This window comes from Mercenaria mercenaria, unplaced genomic scaffold, assembly GCF_021730395.1.
Source record: "Mercenaria mercenaria strain notata unplaced genomic scaffold, MADL_Memer_1 contig_1193, whole genome shotgun sequence".
NCBI classification, from domain to species: domain Eukaryota; kingdom Metazoa; phylum Mollusca; class Bivalvia; order Venerida; family Veneridae; genus Mercenaria; species Mercenaria mercenaria.
In genome coordinates this window covers 49,623-69,585 of record NW_026459174.1, presented here as the reverse complement: position 1 = coordinate 69,585, position 19,963 = coordinate 49,623, and the positions used below count along the sequence as shown (strand labels likewise).

General features: G+C 32.5%; 1 protein-coding gene across 1 annotated transcript; it reads left to right on the top strand.

Annotated features, from left to right (window-relative positions):
- The first annotated feature begins 6,963 nt into the window (after positions 1-6,963).
- LOC123550246 (cell adhesion molecule-related/down-regulated by oncogenes-like) lies at positions 6,964-19,670 on the top strand. Its single transcript, XM_053532397.1, has 6 exons — positions 6,964-7,183; positions 8,349-8,452; positions 9,008-9,105; positions 9,487-9,633; positions 12,501-12,626; positions 19,498-19,670. Exons 1-6 carry the CDS (start codon positions 7,139-7,141, stop codon positions 19,668-19,670), a joined length of 693 nt encoding a protein of 230 aa, XP_053388372.1. The 5' UTR covers positions 6,964-7,138.
- Positions 19,671-19,963: the final 293 nt, after the last annotated feature.

Genomic DNA, 19,963 nt, shown 5'->3' with positions numbered 1-19,963 from the left:
TATTGTTCATTTAAAATCTATGTAGAAATAATTTTAATCCGAGAGGAAAAAAAAGCTACATTTTATCTCACACCAGAATTTTAACTGAGATAGACCATTTAAAAATTTATATTTACATTCGCCCTATCTTTCCCATTGAAAATGATGACATTCATTTCGTATGCACAGCAAAAGGAAAGGCGTGAACGTTTCGTCAACACTGCGTAGAGAAAACGGGTCGCTGTTTTGACGACGTCCGCTTATAGTCAGGGAGAACGTTCCTTAGATGACGTCGCAGCTGTTCCGTCTGGTGAACAGAATGGCCGGGAAGCTGATTTTAATGTTAAATACAACAAAATGTGTGAAATGTATACTATAATCTTGTTTACAAATAGAAAGCAAATATAATCTAAATATAAGAAATGAAACTTTTTTTCGGTGTTCATGCGAAATGAACGACAATATAAGGATCAGCAAATTAAACATGAATCATTAGCGTGATTAAATGATTTGTTGATCCTATTCTGTCGTTCATCTTTACATGAAAACCGAAAAAAGTTATATTTCTAAAATACCTTTGAAAAAAAAGCCAAATGCAAATTTCTCATTAGATTTGACTTGAATGATATATAATATTCCCCAGTAATAAATGTGTTTTACGCATGCGCACATGTGTATTTTCTTATTTTGCTTAAGCTGCGTACTCTTCCCGAGTCTCTGGTTGTATGTTTATGGAATAATGGAAACATTTCACAAAAGTGTACCCTTCAGCCTACAAAGTTGTATACATTTTGATCAAAATAGTAATTAAATTTTTGTGAATATCGCCCAGTATATACCTATGCCGTATTATATAAGCTATTCACATTTTAAGACTGCACCCAAATATGATCAATCCGTTTAAACCAAACAGCACAAGTTGTGTGCAAGTTTGGTCAAAATCTACGAAAGACCGATGGTGACATTTTAATTACAGGAATTCATGATTTCTGATTATAAATTCGTGAAGTAGAAATTATGAAGTACTTAATGAAATCGAGAATCTTGAAGTGGTATTTGTGAAATCATGAAATCATGAATAATTGAATTCTTGAATTTTTGACATGAAATATGGAAATCGTAAATTCACGAAGTTGTGAAATATTGAATAATTAAAATCTTGAATTTGTAACATGAAATCGTGAATAACTGAATTCTTGAATTTTTGACATAAAATATGGAAATCGTAAATTCACGAAGTTGTGGAATATTGAATAATTGAAACATGAAGTATTTAAATGAAATCGAGAATTCTTGGAGTGGTATTTGTGTTATCATGAAATCGTGGATAATTGAATTCTTGAATTTTTGACATGAAATATGGAAATCGTGAATTCATGAAGTTGTGAAATATTGAATAATTGAAATCTTGAATAACTAAAATCAAGAATTTTTTGAAATTGTGAATTACAGAAATACTGAGTTATTGAATAATTGAAATATTGAAATTTTGACATGAATTTTGTATGAAATTTGGAAATCATGATTTTGTGAATCATTAAACTTCAATCATTCGCGAATTCAAGAATTGCCGATTTTGCATGAAATTTGGAAACAATGAATGAATTGTTGAACTTCAAGAATTCAAGATTTCAAAAATTCCCGATTTATGCGTAAAGTTCGGAAATCGTGAATTTGTAAAATCGTGAATTATTGAACTTCAAGAATTCGTGATTTTTGCGTGAAATTTGGAAATCGTGAATTTATGATTTATTGAACTTCAAGAATTCATGATTTCACGAATTCAAGAATCCCCTATTTTTGCGTGAAATTTGGAAATCGTGATTTTGTGAAATCGTGACTTATTGAACTTCTAGAATTCACTATTTCTAGAATTCACAAATTCCAGAATAAACGATTTTTAAATGAAATTTTGAATTCACGATTTATGCGTGAAGTTCAGAAATCGTAAGTTTGTGAAATATTGAACTTTAAAAATTCGTGATTTTTGCGTGAAATTTGGAAATAGTGAATTAAAGAATTCATGAATTTATGATTTCAAGATTGACGCATTTTACGCAAAATCGTGAATTCTTGAATTTGCAAATAATTGAAGTTCAATAATTCACATATTCATGATTTCCAAATTTTACGCAAGATTCATGTCAAAAATTCAAAAATTCAATATTTCAATTATTCAGTACTTCAATATTTCAGTAATTAACAAATATAAAAAAATTCTCGATTTCAATTATTCAAGATTTCAATAATTCAGAATTTCACAGATTCAAGATTTCAATTATTCAATATTTCATAACTTCATGAATTCAAGATTTTCATATTTCATGCCAAAAATTCAACAATTCAATTATTCACGATTTCATGATTTCACAAATACCACTTCAAGAATTATCGATTTCATTTAAATATTTCATGTTTCAATTATTCAATATTTCACAACTTCATGAATTCACAATTTCCATATTTCATGTCAAAAATTCAAGAATTCAATGATTCACGATTTCATGTCACAAATTCAAGATTTCAATTATTCAATTTTTCAAAACTTCATGAATTCACGATTTCCAAATTTCATGTCAGAAATTCAAGAATTCAATTATTCACGATTTCATGATTTCACAAATACCACTTCAAGAATTCTCGATTTCATTTAAATACTTCATGTTTCAATTATTCAATATTTCAGAAATTCATGATTTCACTATTTCCATATTTCATTTTAAAACATTCATAAATTCAATGATTCGCGATTTCATGTCACAAATTCAAGATTTCAATTATTCAATTTTTCAAAACCTCATGAATTCACGATATCTATATTTCATGTCAAAAATTCAAGAATTCAATTATTCACGATTTCATGATTTCACAAATAGCTCTTCAAGAATTCTCGATTTCATTTAAATACTTCATGTTTCAATTATTCAATATTTCACAACTTCATGAATTCACGATTTCCATATTTCTGTCAAGAATTCAATTTCATGTTACAAATTCAAGAATTCAATTATTCAATATTTCATAACTTCATGGATTCACTGTTTCCAATTTTCATGTCAAAAATTCAACAATTCAATTATTCACGACTTCATGATTTCACAAATACCACTTCAAGAATTCTCGATTTCATTTAAATACTTCATGTTTCAAATATTCAATATTCCACAACTTTATGAATTCACGATTTCCATATTTCATGTCAAAAGTTCAAGAATTCAATTATTCACGATTTCATGATTTCACGGATACAACTTCAAGAATTCTCGATTCCATTTAAATATTTCATGATTTTTACTTCACGAATTCATACTCAGAAATCGTGAATTCTTGGAATTGAAATGTCACCACCGGTCTTTTGTAAAAATCAAATAACAATTTATGCGCTCTCGCAATTTTATTAACAACAGATCCTAATCTAATGTTAACTGAAAGATATCAGCATATTTTATATCCGTGTTGAAATACAATTACTGTATGGCCGTCATCTCGGATAGCGCCGACACGCGTCAGATGAAGTTACTAAACGTTGTATGACAGTGTTCGGGTAACTAAGCCACTTCTTTAAATATGTAAAGTATATTGGCTCAGAAAATACTCTCACGTATGGCACCAATAACGTGCGTTCGCTCTTTTTAAAACAAAAACACCCATTTTGCTTCATTTTATATGAACCATGTTTTACATATTCGGCGTAATTTTCATAATTCACATTAACATACGATATGTCTTAAAGTGTAACAATAGCGGATAAGAGAAATTAGATGAAAACTTACAATTTTGACTTTGATATGCCATCAGGTCTCCCCAATTTTAATTAATATATACGATGTATTTTTCCGTGTGCACAACAGTTTGGTTGTAAAATCCTCTGTAAACCAGTTTTAGTGCGCCATTGACATTTGCAAGAATGTTCACGATGTTTCGTTTTTGGTCGAAGGTCCGCATTTTTCTGTACTTGTTCGGGTATATAAAATGATTGCTTAAATGTTGTTTGCAACACGGAATATTTACCTGCATCATTTGAAACGGTTTGTTTACATTTCTTGCATAACGTAAGTATTTCATTTTATCTGAACTTAACACTCTAAATTGCAGATTTGTACAGCAGGTATATTCCACAATTCTTAGATGAGAAATTTACGTAAATCTTACCAGACTACGATCATTTATTTATTTCCGCTTCCAGAGATAAGAATTCAAAAATTTTATATTTCCACCTTAAAAACTTGTCTTTCTTCTCATAAAGTAAATGGCAACTTATTAAATAGGGGAAACAACCGTTACCGGAAAAATTCGGGTATAATCGGTAAGTGGCTCAGTTACCTGGGTTGCTGAGTTACCTGAATTTACCCTATAATATCACAGGCGCAACAGCGCTAGTTCTGTTTTCATATCTCCCGTTTGGTGATATGATACTTTCGCATTAGCATAGTATTTAATATATTTTTTCTAGTGCTCATGCATGAATTATTGGGAAATAAGTACGCTTATACGCCTGTTCGTTCAATTCAAATTCGACAACCGGGAAAAACCATATGGTACTTTGCAGAGCAACAAGAGAAACGCCATTAAAGGCATAACAAAACCGGGAAAAAACGTATGGTACTTTTCAGAGCTGTCCGATATGGCTTTTAAGGTAGTTCTGCACGTTTGGATCGAATTTTTTTCTACAATGTAGACTTTGATTAAACTCTAATTTTTCAAAATTTCAGAATATGCCTAGAAAATTTAGCCAATAAAAAGATAGGGTCGTGTGCTTGATTTTTTGCTAGACTGGTTTGAAAAAAATTGGACCTCACGCAATATTTCATAATGGGAGTCTTTGGGAAAATCATTAATTTCATAACGTTTTCGCGAATAGAATTTTTTCTACAATGTAGATATTGATGAAACTTCTCACAGTTGTAAATAAACACATGACCTATAATTTGGTGAAATAAAATGTGTAGGTCCGTATGCTTATATTTGAGATATTTGCCCTTGATTAAAGTGAAACGGACATTTCACGCTAATTTTAAGACTTCATAACATTCACATATTCCATGATCCGGATCAGAATCTCCGTAAAAGTCAAGTCAAGTTTTGTTATACCTTGACGGAGAAAGACATTCAAATTTCAAAATAGAATCTGAACTAAACATTATCGCAGTTTATGATAATTAACGGTAATTTTATTGGTAAATACTAAATAGCGATAACGTCCATTGAAGCTTTTCACCATTACTACACTCTCCATTGGTAAACTTTTTTGAGAACTATATTTTCCGTTTGATGTTACAGTTTCTTTAACAATTTCCCCATTAGTTAGGTATCTTTCCGTTTATTTTTTAGTAAATTTCAATTTTTCTAACTGTAAAACGCCGCACTAAGAAAAGTTAACCGTTCTCTTATACCTTGTAGCTGCATTTTGCCGGACACAGCCCGAATAATTAGGAGTGTCCGCCTTAGTTAAGATCTAGATAAGATGGAATAAGTTTTTGCTTTGACACTCAGCTAATTCTTTGGGCAGTGTCCGGCGAAAAAGATATTCCAAAAGATATCAATGGTAGTGCCAGTTTCTTGTTTGTTTTTTTTTTTCTTTGTTTTTTTTTTGTTGTTGTTGTTTTTTGCATGAATCACAATGGTTATCTTTCAACGAAATTTCATCTTACCGAAACTACCATTTCTGGAAGAAGTCATTCCTAACAACATTTTCCCCATTTAAGTAAGTGTAGGTGTGTTTTGTTTCTCTTTGCTGAATACATGGACACTCCTTTTAGCCATGTTGACCTCTGCTTTCTATGTTTGACATCATAGACTGGGATCATTTGATTCATGAAGATAAACACTTCCGTCTGTATGAAATAGTTCAATGAATCGCAGATACCAGCATAGGTCCTGACAAAAATCGTAGCTCTAGGCTTAGGTCCTTATAAGAATTGCTTCTCTTTGCCTAGGGCCCTTCAATAATGTCAGGTGTATGCCAGGGACCTTACAAGAATCTCGGCTCTTTGCCTATGTCCTTAAAAAGAATTACTGCTCTATGCATATATCCTTACAAAAGTCGCCGCTCTGTGTCTATGTCATTACAAGAAGAACAGCTAGATTTCTAAAGGAATTACAGCTCTATGTCTAAGTGATTACAAATAAGGCAGTTCTATGCCTAGGTCCTTTCAAAAGTTACAGCTCTTTACCTAGGTTCGTTCAAGAAATACAGCTCTATGGCTTATGCCTATGTTCCTTACAAAAATACGCCTCTATGCCTAGGTCCTTACAAGTCTTGCATCTCTAAGCCTAGGCCGTTTTATAAGTTACAGCTCTATGCCTAGGTCGTTACATGAATCGCAGATTTACGCCTAGGTCCTTATAAGAATTGCAGCTATATGCCCAAGTTCTCACAAGAATCGCAAGTCTATCCGTAGGTCCTTCGTAGGTCGTAAGCGCGAGTATGATATATGTGTCATCTTGAAACATCTCTGTATTATATCACTGACATCCTGTCACAATGAAATATTTAAATCCTAAAACAACCAGATTGCATCAAAGATGGCTTTCGAATTAAAATTATGTTACAATGAATTATTTTGCCGTTTTAATTAACCCTGAAATATTCTCCAAGTTATTCCCCTAAAGCGAAATTCACAATGGCGTCGAATATTCTGTCTAATATGGGAATAATTTTGACCTTTAATTAACTATTTCTTCTATATCTGCTTAAGCTGAAGTTCCATCAACTATGCTCCCTATCACTCTGTCATTCGTATGAAATTAATACCATTTTTTTTGTTGTCGTCATATGCCCTTAAGACCTTTTCCATTAAATCTAAAACATGAAAATGAAAGTCCTAGTTATCATTAATTAAACGTACACTAACAAGAGGAAATGCATTATTGACCTATATACATGAACATTTTTTTCTATTCATACCGTCTTATTTAAACAACTAAGGGTATATGAGATGAAGTAGTATTAAACTGTTGTTAACTCTTACCCTCATGGCGATGGATTCCATCAGGAATGAGGTGTTGAGAGTGATTGATATAAGTTGTAGACCTTTCTTCACGATCTACCTAAAATAAATTATGTATAAACTATATTATATTTTGGTGTTGACTTTTTTCAGTAGATGAAGTTGAATGCTCTAACTTCACGGTGTCTGTGTTGGATGGTGAAGATGCTATGTTACCGTGTATCCTTCCGCCACAGCTGTCGGAAAATAATACAGTAAGTAATGAAAGAAAATTCAATTTTATATGTAAAAATATAATAGCTAATATACAAAAATAGCGGCGGTTCGCAGACATAATTTAATAGTAATTTGCAGTAATGAAAGGTAAGGTAAGCGGAGGATAATAAAATTGAATATTTGCAAGCATGAAAGTGGAACAGCTTTCAATTTTACTAGGCTGTTTTTCGTTGTTTTTTTTTTTTTTTTTTTTTTTGTATTGAGTTCAATGCTTGTTATGTAACGGCAATCAGTTCATTTATCGAGGGAACCAGGATGATTTAATCTCGGTAAATAAATCGGTATTCAGAAGTTAAAGCGAGGCGCGAATGGTGCTGAAACTACGATATTACAATGTTACATTGATTGTAGGATTTTCACATCTTGTAAGTTCCATAGCTGCATTGCAACTTATGTCACAAATACCTGCAAAAATTAACAATTAAAAGAAATAAGAGATAGCACTTGTCAGTACTGTAAGCAATTAACAACATTTATGTGCCTTAGATTGTTATATATTTACTCGCAACACTTAAAATCGTTTTATGCTACAAACAACATTATTTGTTTGGAAAAGTAAAGTCTAATTGGGTCGGCAAGGTTAATATTCCTCGTTGTCATTTTCCTACACCTTTACAAAACACGTGTCGTGGTACTGGATAACTTATCGACTTTAAGATTGTGTAATATTGACAAAAACTCGTTAAAGGACAAATAATAAAAGAAAAGTCCCTAAGAAATGTATGACATCAGAGTTGGGGGGAAATCTGCCGCTGTCGATATGATACGGACAAAGTGTTAGCCTTATTTAACAAGAAAGAAAAACAGAACCAGTTAGGGGAACGCACGGCAAGATCGTCCGTTGAATATAATTAAGACTTCATACATGTTTCTAAAAACGTGCAACATAATTTACCCGTAAGAGGGAGATATTAAGCAATAATCATAAGACCATATTTCGTAATTAAGAATCGGTTTTGTCTTAATTAAGACATGGTTTTCACAGAATATTTTGAAACTACGAATAAAAAAGTTATAACGAGATAAAAGCAATTACTTTTCTAGTTATTTTATTTTTTGTTAAAGCATTATTCTGTAGGAATAATTTTCAGTCCATGTGCAAAGACGTGTTAGCCTTTATAAATTTATACTGCTCTTTTTCAGGTGTACTGGAACTTTGGCAAGAAGACGTTGTCCGAGGGAGACAATATAACCATCCGAAGCAATGAAGACAGGTTCTCTCTGTATCGACCCTATAACAGTGACTGGTACCATACATATCATCATTAGCCCGTATTCAACTACACATACACTAAAAACCGGAAATATTAATTTTTTCATTACTGTGTTTATAGAAAATTAGACGAAAGTCTATAGCTGGAGAACAAATATCTATTTTTCATTGCAATCTTTGCGAATTTAATAATAAGCAATCTGAAGTTTGAGCATTCTCAAGACAAACTGTATAAAGCTTTATGGAGTTAAGTTATTTCTAATTTACATTTGTTTTATCTACTTGCTTGCTTATAGTGGCCTGTCAACCAATCCAGTATTCCTGAATTTCGTAACTTTGTTATCTTGTTCTACGCGCGAAAGTGTGAACTTCGCCACACAAATTAATGGTGTTAAACAAATGTTTTAATTAGTATCTTCTGTCTAATTACCACGAACAATTTCCGTTTCGTTCCCTCAATCTTGATTGGTAAATTTGTGTTTTTCCTTCCAAGGTTACTGGTTAAAGTCTATGTATTTGGAGCCAGTGATGTCTTTTCTGTAAGCATAATACTTGGTAATGCTTGATACAAATTCCATTTCACCTGCAGGTACCTACGTATATCTCCAGCAGAAATGGGAGACGAGGGAATCTATCAATGCCACGTTGAAGACGCTTTCACTTCTACTGTTAAACTTCTCGTGGAATGTAACAAACTTGTCTTGCATTTTTGTATCCAGTGTCCACTTTGCATTTATTCATGAACCAATTACATAGTAGTAAAAACATCTTATATAAAATGTAATATTATATGAATGTAATGCATTGTTTTTTCTTTGAATGCTTAATTAAATTTGGCAAGAAACACATTGAATATTTATGACTATCAGCACAGGACAATCAACTTTTCGCAGTTTTCTTTGTGAGTTTGTCGCTGTGACATATTGAATCTGTTCTGGATTACATTTTTTGTATAAGGAGTTTTACGTATTTACATTAAAAACTGGAATCCTTTACTATTTATGTGTATTTGTATATACTTAATAATATACAGTAACTTTAAAATGTATCTTTACATTATATTTTCAGCACCACCGGTTGTCACAGGCTACCTGGCTAACAAAATTTACCTGCAAGTGTGTAACACTGCACGAGTAACATTATATTGTAATGTGACTGGACGACCGCCACCCACAATCAAATGGTATAAAAGGATATCTAAGGAAAAACTAAAATGTAAGACAAAGCTTCATTTAGTCAATGTTACGCTGCCACACACCAAATTTAATGTGATTATCACGCTGGTAACAGTTCTCTAAACATATAGAATGATTAATTGTCGATTCTACATCACAAACATAAATACATAACCTGGTTCAATATCCACTTTTCATTGCAAACCTAAACTGATAGTCTGATCCAGGAACCGACTATTCACAACTAAAAATATAGTCTGGTACAGCACATATATACTCCACCACAAACCTAAACACAGAGCCTGATACGGTACATAGATTCTCCACCACAAACCTAAACACATAGTCTGATAAAGTACATAGATTCTATACCGCAAACCTAAAAGCATAGTCTGGTACACTGCATAGATTTTAAACCACAAACAAAAACACACAGTCTGATACAGTACAAAAATTCTACACCACAAACCTAAACACATAGTCTGATCCAGGAACCGACTATTCACAACTAAAAATATAGTCTGGTACAGCACATATATACTCCACCACAAACCTAAACACAGAGCCTGATACGGTACATAGATTCTCCACCACAAACCTAAACACATAGTCTGATAAGTACATAGATTCAATACCGTAAACCTAAACACATAGACTGATACAGTGCATAGATTTTATACCGCAAACCTAAACACATAGTCTGGTACACTACATAGATTCTCCACCACAAACCTAAACACAGAGTCTGATACAGTACACAGATGCTATACAGCAAACCTAAACGCATAGTCTGATACATACATAGATTTTATACCGCAAACCTATACACATAGTCTGAAACACTACATAGATTCTCCACCACAAACCAAAACACAGTCTGATCTAGTACATAGATTCTATACCGTAAACCTAAACATTTTCTGATACACTACATAGATTCTCCACCACAAACCTAAACACATAGTCTGATACAGTACATACATTCTATACCGCAAACATAAACACATAGTCTGATACATTACATAGATTCTCCACCACAAACCTAAACATAATCAGATACAGCATATAGATTCTATACCGCAATCCTAAACACATAGTCTGAAACACTACATAGATTCTTCACCACAAACCCAAAAGCATAGTCTGATAAAGTACATAGATTCTATACCGCAAACCTAAAATCATAGTCTGATAAGTACATAGATGATTTTATACCGCAATCCTAAACACATAGTCTGGTATACTACATAGATTCTCCACCGCAAACCTAAACACAGTCTGATACAGTACGTAGATTCTATACCGCAAACCTAAACATATAGTCTGAAACACTACATAGATTCTCCACCACAAACCTAAACGCATAGTCTGATAATGTACATAGATTCTATACCGCAAATCTAAAAACATAGTCTGGTACACTACATAGATTCTCCACCACAAACCTAAACACAGAGCCTGATACAGTACATAGATTCTCCACCACAAACCCAAAAGCATAGTCTGATAAAGTACATAGATTCTATACCGCAATCCTAAACACATAGTCTGGTACACTACATAGATTCTCCACCACAAACCCTAAAACATAGTCTGATAAAGTACATAGATTCTATACCGCAATCCTAAAAACATAGTCTGGTACACTACATAGATTCTCCACCACAAACCTAAACGCATAGTCTGATAATGTACATAGATTCTATACCGCAATCCTAAACACATAGTCTGATAAGTACATAGATTCTATGCCGCAAACCTAAAATCATAGTCTGATAAGTACATAGATTCTATACCGCAAACTTAAAAACATAGTCTGGTACACTACATAGATTCTCCACTGCAAACCTAAACACAGTCTGATACAGTATGTAGATTCTATACCGCAGACCTAAACACATAGTCTGAAACACTACATAGATTCTCCACCACAAACCTAAACGCATAGTCTGATAAAGTACATAGATTCTATACCGCAAACCTAAAAACATAGTCTGGTACATTACATAGATTCTATACCGCAAACCTAAACACACAGTCTGATACAGTACATAGATTCTATACCGCAAACCTAAACACAGTCTGATAAGTACATAGATTCTATACCGCAAACCTAAACACACAGTCTGATACACTACATAGATTCTCCACCACAAACTTAAACACATAGTCTGATACAGTACATAGATTCTATACCCCAAACCTAAACACATTGTCTGATACATTACATAGATTCTCCGCCACAAACCTAAACACATTGTCTGATACATTACATAGATTCTCCGCCACAAACCTAAACACATAGTATTATACAGAAAATAGATTCTATACCGCAAACCTAAACACATTGTCTGATACATTACATAGATTCTCCGCCACAAACCTAAACACATTGTCTGATACATTACATAGATTCTCCGCCACAAACCTAAACACATAGTCTTATACAGTACATAGATTCTGTACCGCAAACTTAAACACATAGTCTGAAACACTACTTAGATTATCCACCAGAAACCTAAACACAGTCTGATTCAGAACATAGAGTCTATACCGTAAACCTAAACACATTGTCTTGTACAGTATGTAGATTCTCCACCGCAAACCTAACCACATAGTCTGATTCAGTACCAGTTATATAACGTAAACCTAAACATATAGTCGTCTTTGGTATTACAGTCTACTAAACAGCACAGACCTTAATACAAAAATTCTGTAGCAAGAAGGTATTTTACTTTCAGTTTGACAAACATTTGGTATAAAGGTTTCAATGTAATTTTGTACCCTCAATCGGTATTTGGTATATATTCTACATTACAATTACACAATAACATGCAGTGGGTCAATCATGCTATGAGACATGTACACATTTATACTAAAATGTTACATTTTTTCTTTCTCTTCCAGACTTAGACCTTAACACAGAAAGTATTTTTATTCCTGATGTCGGTCATTCTAATGCCGGTATATACCTTTGCCAAGTGTCAAACAAACATGGCCAGACAGGCATGGAGTTCCATATAACTGTGGTTGGTGAGTTTCCTTAGAACGTGGTTATCATTTTTATATAAAAAAACATCATGTTAGAAAACAAGTCTGTTATGAAATGAAATAAGGTAATTATGTAGGTCGTTGTTTATATCACTTCGTATCTTGTGTGATACTACACCGTACATCTATCTACTTAAAACCAGCTATAGTAATAACATGCCGCATATATATGGAATGGTAATTTATAATGCCATAGAATTAATGACATATAAACGTGCATAGACAGAGAGCAAAACAGCAATATTCATTTTCATTCACGTTGTTAACATTTAAAAAAAGTATCTTTGTATGTTCCATCAATAACAGTATATATGTTCTATCGAGAACATACAATTTTGTTTTCATTCCTTTTCTTCCTCTATTTCCATTTTTACTGTCCTTCTCCGTTTTTATCACATCTTTCCAGTAATATAGTCATTTATAATAAATAACGAATACTGAAGGTTAAACAAGAATGTTTTGCTTTTTCAATATTAGAGAGAAAGAACTATCACTGTTGTATTTCTTGTAAATGTACTGTACCTTTTGGGAAATAAAATATATGACAAAAAATGCTCACAACAAAAAGTTTGAGTTAAGATTGCGACATGTTCTATGCTTGCACCGGCCATTTTTTTTTAAAGATATTTCGAGTAGTAAAAAACGTTATAAAGTATGCAGTGACAACAAACAGAAAATAACGTTGTTATCGCTCTACATTTAACAGCTGGTTGGCCAGTTTCTTTATGTCATCTAGTGTTACTAAAGATTTATCTTCTTCAGCCATTAGCAAAGTCAGTTTTGGAGAGGTCAAAACCTTCTCTATCGTATGTAAAACAGACGTTACACATTTTAGTTAACCTGGTATATGAAAATGTGTGGAATAACCAAATATCATCTCATAAGGCTGTTTCAATACTGTTTCTTAAATATTAACTTATTGACTATGTGATTATAATCAAAAGTTTTTTGTAATAGTATATTACAAACTTAGACGTTTTCTGTGTAAATTTATGGAAAATATTCCCTACCTGCTACTATATATTTTGGCAGTTTTAATAACTAACAAAATTTATCGATTTATCAACTTTTATGTATGTGTATTAAGATATATAAAGAATTATCAAACAAATGTGTTAAGAGTCATAATTTCATATTTATGTATGTGGAATCATAGTATTTGGCAATCAATTATTATTAAAGACTAAGTACATACACATGTAATTACATATCAAGTACATCCGAATAGTGGGTCGGATAATAATGTATCTGCTGTAAAGATGGTACGAATGGTAATAAAAGCATGGAACTTTCACACGATATCTTTATAAGACAATATTAGCTCGAAATTGAGGCGAGCCAAAACTATTTCTCTTAAGCAAGATGGCCTAATTTTCACGATATGACTGACCAAGATTAGACCTAAATTATACACAGAGATGTGATAAAGATATCAAATATACTCAAAATTATCCAATAGTCATGTAGATTTAGGAGATTGTCGACAAAATAATTAATTTATTTGTACAGATCAAAATGTTATCTAAGGCATCAATAACTACATACAATACACTGTTTAAAATTATTACTAGAAAACTAGATTGCGCTATTTATCATGATTATGAAGAAGAAGAAGAAGAAGAAGTTTATTTATACAAGCATCATAATAATACACATTACATGATACAAGCATCATAATAATACAAAAATCCATGATACATTTGATGTAGGTCAATATGACCCATGATCAAATCAGAAGTATGCGATTAAATCAAACTCTGAAATGTTTTGTCAATGGCGGAAATAAGCTTAATGTGTTTATTACATACTTGTATACGCTTAAGGTAGTTCTGCACGTTTAGATCGAATATTTGTCTATAATGTAGAATTTGATTAAATCCTGTTTTTTCAAAACTTTATAATATATTTGGAAAATTGAGTAAATAAAAAAGATATGGTCGTGTGCTTGATTTTTTGCTAGACTGATTTGAAATATTCATAATGGGAGTCTATGGGAAAATCACAACTTTCATGTCATTTTCAGGAATACAATTTTTTCTACAATGTAGATTCTAAAGAAACTTCTTACAGTTGTAAATAAGCATATGTTCTATAATATGGTAAAATAAAATGTATAGGTCCGTCTGCTTGTTTTTGAGATATTTGACCCTGATTAAAGTGAACCGCATGTTTCAAGCTAATTTTAAGACATTATTTTGACTTATTTAAACCCCCAACTGCCATATAAAAGCCACAAGATGGTGCTGGGGGGCATGTTCTAATCTCTGGCCTGGCCTGGCCCGGCCTGGCCTGGCCTGGCCTGGCCCGATGAGCTCTATTTTCGACTGGGCCGGGCCAGGCCAGGCCAGGCCAGGCCAGATTTTATTATACATAGAGAAATGAATGGCATAAAATCTAAATATACAATTACAATAGCAGGCAGTATTAACCTGCATTGTTTACTTGCTGCATGTCAACCAGTCCTCTGGAGAATCATTAATTAGCCGTCATTCATCTTATTTGAAATACAGATTTGCACTGAAGAAAATGGTGTAACTAAATGATAACTACCCATTTTTTTCTGTAATCAAATTATTTAAGGTCAACTTTAACACTTAGTTTTAAAACTAATGGCTAATTTCATTGATAAGTTTACCTGCTGCAATATAACTGAATATTTACATGCACTGAGAACACATCTCTTTGGGAATTGTAATTACAGGTTGTGTCCCGACTATCCTTAGCTGACCTTTTAACTGTTCAGTTGAACTTTTAATGTGTTTGGATTAGCTGATGTTCAATTTATGGAAGAGTAATGAAAATAATATTCATTAATTGTGGGACCTCTAACTCATTGTCAGGGTGTTGGCATTTTAGATTATTGATATTTTTCTTGTACAAAAAAATAATGGTGCATTATGTTTATGTTATTTCTAAGTGATATATTTCATGCTAAAAGATGCTCTTGAGCCTGTTTCACAAGACTTTGTATGATTTTTTTTCCACATACTTAGATCAATATAAAAACAATCTTACAATATATTCAGTATGTGTATAACCTAAACTACAAAATTTATATATCGCTTCCCCGCACCATACTATCCCAGGTTCTAGAACGGAGGTAGCATTACTTTAGAAATTGAAAGTTGTTGTCCGTTAGTATTGACAGGTGCCACTCTTTATTTTACATCACATTTGTAACCTGAAAATATCTAAATTGACCAAAATAACATTCAAAGTTTACCAATGGCACAGTGGCGTAGTGATAAGTTCTCCGACTTTCACACATGTTACCGTGGGTTCGATTTCAATTCAGATTGTTTTCATTAAATCAATATAATGTCATTTTACTGATACTGGTTTTATTCTTACAACATTTTATGGTAATAATCTACTATGTAGAAGAATGTCAAATACTTGTGGATTTCTTTCAATAAATGAACAATAAATCACGATAAGTGATAATTTTCCTGCATTCTAAGTTTACAGAGGAAATTTTAAAAAAATGATAATGAAAATGGTCAAACAGGTGTTTCGAACTTACAGTCCCGAGATTGGTAGCTGAACGTTTTGTCAGCACAACTTTATCTGCATGTACGACCAGGCAGTAAAGAAATGTTTATATTTTATTTGGTTTTCAATATTTATATTTTTATTTATGTTTGGGCACAATTTTTTTTTACGGAAGCATACAAAATATATTCTTGAGTGCTAGTTCAATAATTTCGGACAATACTAAATAATCCTCAATAGACAAAATAATAAAATTAGTTAGGTTATTCAATTTGGGGAAAACCAAACCACCAGTCAAGGGTCAATTGAGGTGGAGATCCCCTGATAATAGTCATAACAGTTAATCAGGCATCACCTTTAAATTAGACATAATAGTTATGTTAGCTACAGGCTTATTCCCAGGTGTATAATTTTACAGAGTGGGAGTTCAAAATGTATTTATATAATGTCTGAAATATCCAAACTTATTCCAAAAGTCAGATTTTAAAGATGCTATAGAAATCACTTTCACGAAATTGAAATCTATGGCCTGGCCTGGCCTGGCCTGGCCCGGCTCAGTCGGAAATTGGGCTCATCGGGCCAGGCCAGGCCAGGCCAGGCCAGGCCAGAGATTAGAACATGCCGTGCTGGGGCAGGTTTTTATATAAATTATGCATGTTTCACATCAGAGAGCCCTTTTTCAAAATTTTAAATAAACCACTGAATAAAAAGTTATGAAAAATTGCATAAATACACATTGAAATATTCTTTATCAATTGGTGTTTTTATTTTTTAGAACAAAAAATGCTGAAGTGTAGTTTCAAAAAATTATTTAAACCTAACTGCCAAAAATTTGAATTTGCCGGGAGGAGCTAATGAGGTCATGAACCCTAGAGGAACAGAGAATGTAAACAATTCCCACATGGTTAATTTTATCAACAAACTTGTAACTTGTAAGGCTTCATATGTATCAATGGAATTAACACCTAGAGTGCATTGCAAAACTTCTCCAGAAAGTAATTTTGAATTTTTAAACCAAATAGAATATCATAGTCATTTCTACAGTTATATTTTTATATGTCATATCATAAAAATGTTTTAAAGAAATAGGGAACTACTAATAACAGACATACAGTGATAAATATTATTTCAAATAGCTTATCATTTTTATTAGTCCTTATCACAGCAGCACTTGCTAATTTGTGTGTATTGTTCTGCATCCCAGACTTAAATAGTTTATTATTTCTACATTTATTGCTAGGTTATCTCAATTAATGGACCAGCCAGTAATGACAGAATTTTAGTTAAACGAATGTTTGATTTTGAGTTAAATTTACATAAACAAGATTAAAAATCAGGAATGCTAGTCTTGACTCAAGTTTTCATAGGATTGATACTGATATGGATGCACAATATGGATAATAATAGTTTTTAACCATCAAAACATGCAAACTAGTTCAAATTTCTTTTTCAACTGACCATTGTTTACATTTGCCTGTGAATCATTTAAAGTGAGCTATTTTTAGCTAACAGACAGCCTAGAGTAGCGTTGTTATTTGATAGGCTCCTCCTACAAAACTTACTGCCAGGGTAGTAAATGTTGGGGCTTTAAGGATGTTTTAATACCACAGTTTAACTCAAAAAAGATAGTATAAGTGCCATATTAAAGAAATTACTTACAGGTTGCCATTAGTTTATAAAATGATGTTCATTTCCGTACGCCGAATCCAGGCTTTATTCTACATTTTCCTGATAAACGAAGTTACGCCATCACCTCCGGTTTATCAAACGTGCAGAACTATTTTAAGACTAGTAAAAAAGATGCAGATCTCTGGTATTAATTAAGTGAAACTGAAAATATCGTCATTAAGGAAATTTTGCACGCGTCTTCATAATGAAAGTGTCGTAACAGATAACATCACACACCAGTATAAACTTTGAACTTAAATTGGAAAAAAAAATATTTGTGTACAAAAATACAATTTATCACATGTTTGTCGTCGCGGAGATGTTGTAAAGTCATTAAATAAAAATGATAATACACTAGTGTAATAAAGCTTTGACGTCGACGTCGTTTATGGTATAGAAGACGTTGGTTCACCTGACTTGTTTATATAGTAAAAAAAGAAAGCAGAATATTTGGTGTTTCGACAGGAAAGGCTAAAATGTGATAAAAGGAATATAACATTTGTGACCTTCCACATTGAACCTATCAAACTCGTTGAATACAATTGACAAAATGCTCGGCAGAGCCTCGCATTTTATTATTTCATTCAACTCGCCCAACAAATTGAATATGAAAAGACTTTTATGTTGTACACTCTATGTAATTAAATGGTAATTAAAAATGTGTATGTATTAATAAAGTTTTCTTAACCAATCCAAAGTTGTGACAGGAGACTATGTGTTTTACTTCCAGAAAGGTATAATACATCATAAAAAATACAAAAATTCCTATCTATGTCTTTATAATTACTGTAGATTAAATAATTACACATGAGACTTTCTATTTTCAAAAGGCACTATATATGAAGGTAGCTAGATTTCGTATGACTTTTATGTTTTCAGATATTAATTATGTTATTATGCCAACCGCTGTATAGTAATTGGCTACAACAAATAAACATGAAGGAGCTATAGATTTCTAAATAGTCATTGGTTCATCAGATATCATTTGATATAAATTAAAATAAATAAAAGTAATTATAAATGGTACATGTAAATGGCTATCTCAATAATTAAACCTCATGATCTTCTTTTTAATATGGGATTCAAAAGTACGAGGAAGAAAATAAAGAATATTTGTACGACACAATTTGAATGACTCTCAAGTCCGATTCCTGGAAAAGCGAGTATTAACATCATGCGAGAAGGCATGGTCGTGTCCCAAGTGGGACGACCTAAAAGATAAAGGTTGAGCGACCGACACATTAACCACTAAACCATCGCTCCTTCTTTTAAATAATTAGGGCAAGAGAAGTTGTTTATTCTCTCCTAACTGGATATGGAAAATACATTGAGTTTATGGAGATAGTGTGCAGTCCATTCACGAAAAGCAACTAAATTCACGCCCCGAGCAGCGGCGTAAGTGGCGTTCTAAAGTATACGAGATATATTGAATTGACGCAAAGACACTTGTGTGGATAATATTATAAGTATCTCTTAAACTTTACTATGTTTTGGTGGTTTTCTAAACCATCGTCTGTCTAGTATTCTAGATGGGCTTCAAGTTTTTTATCAAGGAGGATTTATCATAAAGCATACTAATATTTTGTGTTAAAAGCAAAACAATTTTATTTAGCAAAATTATCCTGAATAATTTATTTATTAGAAACATTTCTTGAGCTGCTTACTACAAATATTTTGAACGTATATATTTCAGACCTTGTAGAGGAACTAAATACAGCTAGCGGTCCCCAAGTACCATATCAGAGTGGGCACAGTCCAGTGTTGGGTTCAGCAATTCGTGCCGGTTGTGCTGACAAACATATCCTCTATTTTCACTCTTTTGTTGTTGCTATATGGACTACACGTGCATTTGTTTATTCATTATAGCAATATGAAATGTTAAAGTTCTTAGCTGTACTCCAAAAAGAAAAATAACAGGTGGGCAATTGTACAGGCCACACTGAGTTACTTACTCGGGCAGTGTTTTCTGTCCTCATTCACAGTATTGTTTAGTGTACATGTATTTAATCAAGGTAGTATAGATTGTGCTATTTAATGTTTAGAAAACAGTTTCCGTTTTGTACGGCGGTCTGTTTGTCTTTCTGTTTGTTACAATATCTTTTTTTTGTACCGTATGTTTAAACCGTCAAAAATATCTCAATGATACTTTTTTATGAATT

What these genes read in the sequence shown, in the direction of transcription:
- LOC123550246 (XM_053532397.1), top strand. Translation starts at nt 7,139, where the DNA reads ATGTTACCGTGTATCCTTCCGCCACAGCTGTCGGAAAATAATACA. An exon ending in AGCTGTCGGAAAATAATACA is followed by an intron (nt 7,184 to 8,348) that starts GTAAGTAATGAA and finishes GCTCTTTTTCAG; the next exon opens with GTGTACTGGAACTTTGGCAA. An exon ending in ATCTAAGGAAAAACTAAAAT is followed by an intron (nt 9,634 to 12,500) that starts GTAAGACAAAGC and finishes TTTCTCTTCCAG; the next exon opens with ACTTAGACCTTAACACAGAA.